At 40.3% G+C, this 8,630-nt stretch overlaps 1 protein-coding gene across 1 annotated transcript in view; it reads left to right on the top strand.

Moving 5' to 3' along the window:
• Positions 1 to 913: 913 nt before the first annotated feature.
• The window catches only part of SP3 (Sp3 transcription factor), a gene marked incomplete at its 5' end in the record, with an annotated part of 34,639 nt that continues 26,922 nt past the window's right edge, over positions 914 to 8,630 (top strand). The window contains one exon of the mRNA XM_009278585.1: positions 914 to 934. Coding sequence (XP_009276860.1) covers positions 914 to 934 — 21 coding nt within the window. The remainder of the gene's footprint in view (positions 935 to 8,630) is intronic.

Raw genomic sequence — 8,630 nt, 5'->3', positions numbered from 1 at the left:
GCCCAGCCAGCCAGCCCGCCCGCCCGGGGGGAGGGACGGGACACACGGCACTGCCCGCCCGGGGGGAGGGACGATAGCAGGGCCGACCTGCCAGGAGAGGGGTCCCCGGGCTCCCCTGCCTCTCCAGGAGGAGCCGGGCTCCCGGGAGGAGGAGGGAGCCTAGCTCCCCCCTCCCCCGCCTTTGGGAGCGGCGCCTTCATTTACTTTCAAAAACGGGGGGAGGCGGGGGAAATCTCCTTCCCCCGCCGGAGCGGCTCGCTCGGCACCCGGCGAGGCTGGGAGGCATCTCACCTCCACCTGAGCGCACCCCCGGTATCCTCGCCGTAGCTGTCAGCCTGGAACCGCGCGCCCAGGCAGGAACACAAAATGAAGGATGGCTGTAGGGAAGGATGTAGTTAGAAGTAAAATGGCTGTTTAGAAGCGAACGCGGTGGTGAAAAGCTGCTTCCTGTATCAATGCTGTTTTTTCTAGGTGCAGTTATCGTGCAGTCCCTCGTATTGCAAACTGAATTTCTGCCCTTATCTCTCATGCGCTGTCGGCTCTGAAAGGAGCCTTGATGACCTTGGGACCTTGTGTTATGAGATGGATCTTGCAGACTAGAAATGTATTCTTGTTGAAGCTAGTTTAACCATCTACATAACAAAAGCCTAATGGAAACTCGTATGTTCCTTAATTGGTCTAACTAAACTCCCTTGTTGACATCTGCTCGTAAAGTCAAAAGAGACGGGGCATTTCTAAATAACCGATACCTAAAAATATCGGTATATTAAAAGGGAGTTCCAAAATACCTTTTAAAATGGCATGATGAAGTATTTTTTGGCCTTAGTCCTTGGGAAATCTCATATATTACCTCTAATATTTTTCTTTTTTTTTTTTTTTTTTTTACAAAAAGGGTTTTAAAACAAGCAAAAAAAGCTCCTTTTTTGCTTTTAAAGTAAGTCTTGGTTTTAAACTTGCTGTACAACAGCCTGGTATGTTTTTAGGATTCTGCAAACAAAAAAAACTGCGAAGCGTTGTACTGGTGGATGAAGTGGCTTTGGCAAGCTTTTAACACATGTCAAAATGTTAATGATGATGTTAAGTTTACTAAATACTCGAGTGCTACACTTTAAAATACTTTTTGTCTGTACATTTCCGCTTACTTTACATAAAGGGAAGCTGCAGCAAAATAGTTGTCTGAGGTCATGCAGCAGGTTGTAGACTAATGGCAGAGCTCGAAAATATATTAAGATTCTGACTCCTTTTCAAGTGTCCTTTCTGTTGAACCTGTTTATTTTCTTAAGCAGTACACTTTTAAAAATCTTTCTAGACATTAAGTGCCTGATACCTCTAAAATTTGTTTCATAATACCAGATGCATACAGTGCTGAAAAGTAGAATGTTGGCTCTTTCTCTTGCATAAACATACACACTGAAAAATGAATGATGCTTAAATGATGGCTTGCTTTCCTATATCCACCTTCAGGTTGTTCTCATTTTAAAGCTGGAATTGTGCATCTTGAGGATGGGTTGATCACTTAGCATGAGCAGTGCTAGGTCTGACGGGGTACTGGAGTGCTAGTACAGGACAAATGGTTCCTGATAGTTCAAAATGGGCAAAGCAGTTTTGAAATAGCACTTCTTTATTCCTGTTAAATTCATCTGTTGTTATGTTGATGTATAAGGGGCTTTTCAGGGCAAGGCGGAAGCAATTCAAGAGAAGCCAAAATCTTAGTTAAAACTAAATATGAATATAAACTCACTCACTACTTTTCATACATGCAGATAGGCCCCTCCTACATATCTGCTGTGAGTTAGGTTATAGCATTCTGGTAATTTTTACACTCCTACAACATAGCTCTTGAATGATTCAGAATATTTTGGGTGGAAACTAAATATAAACTGGAGGAGATACTTACAGTAGCTAAACTAGACACTGGAGTTAATTAAGATGACTTTAATAAAGGGAGGGGAGGGACTAAAGTCCCTGAAATATATTCCTTGTGAAAAACAGAATGCCAAAAGGGATTTAGTGCAATAAAGATTTCTTTTTTTCTGGTCCCCTGAGTGGGGGGTCCCCCTTATTGGGGGGTGGAAGAAGGAGGGAGGAGCTAAAAAGGCTTAAATTGTAGGTACCTCATAACTCATATGGAAAATGGAATCTATATGCATAGACACAGACATACTGTCTTCCTGGGGTTTGTGATGCTCATCCCTTTCCCAGGAGTATAGATGAATCAGTTTGGTATCTGTGTATGAGTGATGGTGCCTAACGTAGCGATGGGGAGGCAGTCTTTTCCCAGTATCTTCTATACCTGAACTGCAGTTCTTGACTGCTGAACGTTTGGTAGAACTCTCAAGCCATATACATGGATAGTAGAAGTTAAACTAGGTGTTTCCTTTTAGAAGCATTTGAAGAGCTTGCATGTATAAGGATAGCGGTGCTGTGTTTTGGGGGTTATTTTGTTAATGCTTTACTGACAGTCGCTTGGTAGGAACTGGCAGGGCTGGAGCCAGTATGCTAGGCTAGCCAGTTATTGCACACTGCTTTCCTGGCTGAAATGGTATGCTGCAGCTGCTCCCCAAGAGACCAGGAGTATGATTTAAAACCAACAGCAGCAACAAAACTCCCATAGGAATGCAGGGAATATTGCGTGTCTGGGATTTGGGGAAGAGCTGGAGCAAATGTGATTGTGTTTGCTGTGATCTAGTTGCCCCTGCTTTGAGTCCAGGGGTTGGACCAGGTGACCTTCAGAGGTCCTTTCCAACTGAAATTATTCTATGATTCTATGTTGGTATCTGAATCCAAGCCTGCTGTTTGAGTGGATGCCACTGAAAGGATTAGTGTGGAAATAAAAAGACTAATGCATGTGGCAACTGCTTGGTATGGAAAGAAAGTGAAGAAGACAGTTGATGGAACTAAACTCAACCCTCTTCTCCCTTCCATCCTGTCAATGAACTGGGCAGGCTCTCTAGTCCACAAGGTTTTCAGCTCGGCCCAGGATTCTGGTTAGAGCTATATTTACTTTTGGATGACAAAATGCTAGCAGGCATTACTGCTGATCTCGTCTTTGTGCGTTGATGGAGATTGCAGTCTTTCAGCTTAGGCTTTGACACCGTGATTTATTCTGCCTACGATCATCCAACACACCAGTGCTTTGTGTTTTGCCTGCCAGTGTTTGGTTTTAATGTAGATGGCCTTGAGTTTGTGGCTTGCTTACCTGAGAACCTTTTCCTCGGTTGCCACACTGCTGCGTCCATGGTTGGTTCAAATGCTTGCCATGGAAACTTCCCCTTGAATATTGCTGCCTGCTGGTATGTATGAAAGCCTTGCTGGGATTGTATGCACTACTGCCTGACCAAGAATGACAGCTCATATGTTTTGACCTCTCTGGATGTCTTTCCCTCTCTTGGGAATTTAAAGTCTGAGAAGTTTTAGTTTGGGTCTTGCTTTTTCACTGTTTATCATTGACTAATAATTCTACTTTGAACTTTCATATTTAGGATTCTTTTTCATTTAGTTATAAATACTCTGGTTTCATTCCAGTTTAAACATCTGCAAAGATTTTAGCATTAGGTGAAAAAGAAAAGCAAAGCAGAAGGTGGCAGAGGGGAGAAAACAAAAGAGGAAACATTCTAAAATTTAGGTCCAACAAAGTCTTGATGGTCAGTTGTGTGGTTGTTGCATGATCAGATGATTGTTTAAGAAGCTACAAAGTTGAGATGATAACCAGTTGTTTATGTTCTCTTACTTCATTGCAACGTAAAGCTAAAGATGCTGTCTTAGACTGTCACGCTCCCAAGGGCCATTCTTATGGTTGTGCTGCTGGGCATGGCTGGGCTAGGTGAGGATACTGTGCAAGACTGATGGGAGTGTGGGGTGGGAGGACTGGAAGGCGGGTGAATTGAGAAAAGTGGCAGGCTGGCTGAGAAAACTGTTGGCTCTGACAGCTGCCAAAGCATGGGAGCTGTCAGAGATGACTGCCCCAAGTGTGGTATGTAGTTGTATCTAGTGCGCTGCAGGCTGCACTGACTCTTTAGGTTTTTAAAAAAAAAAAAAAAAAAAGCAGGGGGGGATGATTTATTTGTGTTGTTGCTTACCACCAATATGTGGAAAACATTTGGAGAGGTTAATAATTAGCAATGTGGGGAAGGTATCGTTTCTCTGCTGTAGACAAAGCATTTGTTTGTATCTTTTACAAATAAAGGTTGGAGTGTTATAAGACTGCTTTGGCATATCTTGAGCTTTAGAATTGAGTATCAGTGCTTCACAGAACTTAATGAAAATCTGGAATATCAGTTTGTTTATGCCTCAGAACATTACTTTAACCATCTGACGTGCAACTAGCTTAACCTCAGTTTAGGTGGAAATAGTAATAGCGCTGATAGGATAGAGAATTATGAAGACATTTTAAGTTTCATGTTTTCTGCTAGGCAAAAATATGGATGAATGCCATGTGTCAGTTATCCATACTTCTCAGTTCTCTGGCCTATATGATGGTTTTGAGGAAGCTCAAAGTTATTCTGACATCCATTTTCTCCTTTATGGGTGATAATATAGCTTCCTGATGCTAAGTTTCTGGACGTGAACAGATGCACCAGAATGTGTTCAGCCACCGTAGAAAAGTCTGCCTGGGATTGTCTTGCTTCTCTCTGTTTTATACTTCTGCAAAACAGAGAAGTTTCAGTTAGAATGTACTGCCTAACAGTATGTTTCCTCTGCTGCTGTCCAGAAGCTCACCTTTTAAAATGTTCTTTGATTTTCACATTCCAATTATGTCTTCCTAGTGCTGGATCAAAACCAAGTATAGAAGTTCTTTTACGGGTGCTTTAAGGATGTTCTTAAAAAATTTTGGTTTATTTTTCTTTACAGTTTTAGAGAAAGTAAGAAAATATATGTTTTAAAACATTTCCATATTTAAAGACAGCATAAAACCAAAAGTTGTCTCTCTGATATTTAAACATTAGTAAGAAGTGTTAAGATTTCATAGAACCGTTGAGGCTGGTAAGGATCTTTGGAGAGTATCTGGTCCAACCCCCTTGCTCAAACCATGGTCAACAAGAGCAGGTTGCTCAGGACTGTGTCCAGTGGGTTTTGAATATCTCCAAGGGTGGAGACTCCACAACCTCGCTGGGCAGCCTGTTCTAGTGTTTGATCACCTTTATGGTAAAAACAAAAGTTTGTTCTTATGTTATGGGGGACAGAGCCAAAAGCCTGACTAAAGTAGTGATAAATAATATCCCCTGCCTAATCCCATCTACCAAGCCAGTCGTCTCATCATAGAAGGTTGTCAGGTTAGTTAATGAAGCACTGTTTCCCCTTCCTAAGTCTAGGCTGACTACTTCTGATGACCTTTTTTCCCCCAAGGTTATTTGAAGGTTTTTTTTTTTTCCCCAAGATTTTTTTGCTCTATTGCCTTCCCAAGTTGAAGGCAATCATTGCCTTCATCAAGTTGAGGCTGACTGGCCCCAGGTCCTCTTTCTTGCCCTTCTTTATGATTTGGTAGAGCCTTCAGCACCTTTCTTTATGATTTGGTAGATCCTTCAGCACCTGAGTTGAAGGCACAAGGAAAATGAATCATTTCACACAAACTTCTATGCAAAATTCTAATTTGGCATGCAGTTATATAGAGATAAATACACATGTATGGATTAATAATTGATAAACAAATGAAGTTACATACAGTCTAGTTAAAAATGTCTCCTTGTTGCTATGTCTCATTCCTTTATACTGCAGCTTTCTTGTTTCTACTAATGTCAGGGACATTGTATTGTCTTAATTTAGACAGGTTCTGAACTTCTGCTGATTAAAAACAAGCTATTAAAGTTTTGGGTCCAGTTGTCCATCTCAAGCAAAAAGATGTAGACATTCCTTAAATGAGACACAATTAAATATTAGATATGTTTCACCAGATTGCAATTGTCTTTTAAAATAACATTTTAAGCAGCCCCAGATAAAACTTTTTCCCTGAAACATTCTTTGATTCTCTAAACTTCTGATTTGGGCAAATGTGTTTCTCTGAATTGAGTGGCTTCATTGGCAGAGGGCTGAAACATGCAACAGAATTAATTTGCCTTAACAAGCAGCTTTGTGTCAGCTGAACCACAGTGACTGATGTTGAAGGTGTTTTTAACCTATGGCAAATACAAGATAGAATGTATTAGCTCATACCTTAATGAAAGAGTTGAAGCAAGTGCATTTTATCTTATATTTGTAATGACTGAAGAATGCACAGATAGTTTACTGTAGCTTGGTAAACACATGGTATTAAACTTATGCATTAGAGCCCTAACTCTTTCATAAAACAACAATTTGGATGAGGTAGTGGCCAATCTTCTTCATTAGGTATGTGATTTTTAAATGTTCAGGAGCTCGTGACTCATTATCTGTCCACCTCTGCTCATTCTGCTGATGCTTTTGCTCCAGGACTAAATGGGGCAAAAGTGACTTTCTGAAAAGTGTGGCAAAAAGCAGTCCACAATAGACCGGCACAGATGAATGTTTGGTAGTTCTTTAGCAATAAAATACTGATGGCTAATGGCACGTGTCCAGTTGTTCACATTTGACATGTTGAAATGCAGGTGCCTACAACATCTACTAGTTCTTACAGGGATGTTTCTTGCCTTTCCAATTTTACTTTGGTGCAGGATGTTTTATTTTTTCAACCCAAGTCCCATCCCTCAACGTGGTTTAGATTACTTTTTAAAGGTATTTTATCTTCTGTATGTGTTTCTCTTAACTCCTTCCACATTTGACTTAATGTTGCTTTAATTTTCTCTAAACAAATTGAACAAGGCAATTATTAGATTTTTATTTATCATGACCCCTCATTCTTCAGGGATGAGAATTTCAGCTCAGAGAGATCTCTTTGTTTCACCTGCTGAAAATTATACAAGGCTTATTAAAGAATCAAAAGACAGGCTGAACAGTGGTTGTTGCTTCCACTCTTTGGTGGTACTTGACCTTTCTTCAGGTGGACCTATCATTTGATTTTAATTCTTCCCGTGCCTTGTGCCAGCTACTCTCTTTGCTCTGTTTCTGTCTCTTTCTCTTGTTTCCTGATACTGCTTCCAGTGAACTCCCTGATGCTTCCTGTTCTCTCCTCCTTGGCTGAGTAGTGCTAATGCTAAACTTTCCTCAGATCTTTGTCCCTTCCTCTTGACACAGAGCCCTTGGATTGCAACTGTCCAGCCTTCTCTTAAAGGAGCAGGTTCCAAATAGCTGCTGTCTGAGTATCAGTTGATAAGGAAAAGAACTGTTGCTTTATCTCTACCCTCTAAGTATTTTTCACGGATGGCTGAGAGACAGCAAACAAACTGGTCTGTTAGGACTGCACTGTAAAGATCAGTAAGCGAGTGGGCTGTAGAAGTTGCTGCTCATATATCAGTGGTAGAACTTGGAGTTACTACAACAATGCTTGATTGCTTGAGGATGCAGTGAAAGGTTACTACTCTTTTTAGTAGGAAAAGGAGACCAAGAAATGTCCTATTAGCTCAGCAGACTTTGAGAAAGGGTATAACATTCAAGCTTGTTATGACAAGTTGATGACCAGTTGAGGTTAGAGATCATCCTCAAATACTCTTTACCATACAGGGTTTTTTCATGCTTTAATACTAGTAATTTTGATAGCTGCCAGACAGTTTCTTGAAAGCCTCACCCTCTTTTTGCCCCTCCCTCCTCATGATTCATCTGGTAGTGTCTGATATAGCCAGCTCTAAGAGCAACGTGTGAATAACAGGCATTTCATGTACTATGCCCTGAACTCCTCCATGGACTGATAAGTGCATGTGCTAAAAGAGTGGCTCTATTGAGCTAAAACCCTTACAGAACAGGATTTGAGGGAAAATTTCACCAGATCATGAAAAGGTGAAGAGAGATGTGTGCCCAACATGAAAAGGGCAAAGGCCATTGAATGGCGATACGGAAATCAACATATGTTTGGGGAGGAGAAGAATAACGTAGGTCATTTCCATATCATGAAGGATACTCATGTATTAACGTATGAGTAGACATAGACATTGCGTGTTAGGTCAGTCCAGTTATAGCCTGAACAGTCAGCATTTGCTTGTACGTAGTCTTAAATCAGTGAGAAATTATATCAGACTTGTAATGGTTCCCATTACTTTTTCTTTCTCTCTTGTTCTAACAGATACTATCAGCACATTGTATTATACATTCATTTTATAATGACACACATTAAACACATAACAGTCATATTTTTGCTTTTGGTATTTTCTGACTGATGTTTACCTACGACTTTTTTGGGTCTTTTTATACTCTATAAAACCTTCAGTTAATAAGTATTTATATACTAGTGAATTGAGTAGTTATGAACTTTCTTAGCAGCATTTCAGCAACTGGTATCTATGTGTAAACAGTATTAAACACGAGTATAAAGCTAATGTGGTAGCAGAGGAAAATGGAATTTTTTGCCTTTTTCTAGATAAGATGGTGTGATATGGAATATTGCATAATTTTTGCTAATCTCATAAATTATAAGCTTGAAAGACTAAAGGGTTTAAATATGTTCTTTAAATGAAAGGCTAATCGGTATAAGAGGAAAATAAAATAATAAAATGAAATTACCATTACTTCTTTTTCTCTTTCTGATCCTTGAAGCATTAAGGCCATAAAATTAGTTTGTTCTGGTG

This window comes from Aptenodytes forsteri, unplaced genomic scaffold, assembly GCF_000699145.1.
Source record: "Aptenodytes forsteri isolate BGI_AS27 unplaced genomic scaffold, ASM69914v1 Scaffold257, whole genome shotgun sequence".
Taxonomy (NCBI): Eukaryota; Metazoa; Chordata; class Aves; order Sphenisciformes; family Spheniscidae; genus Aptenodytes; species Aptenodytes forsteri.
This window is presented reverse-complemented; position numbering and strand designations above follow the sequence as displayed.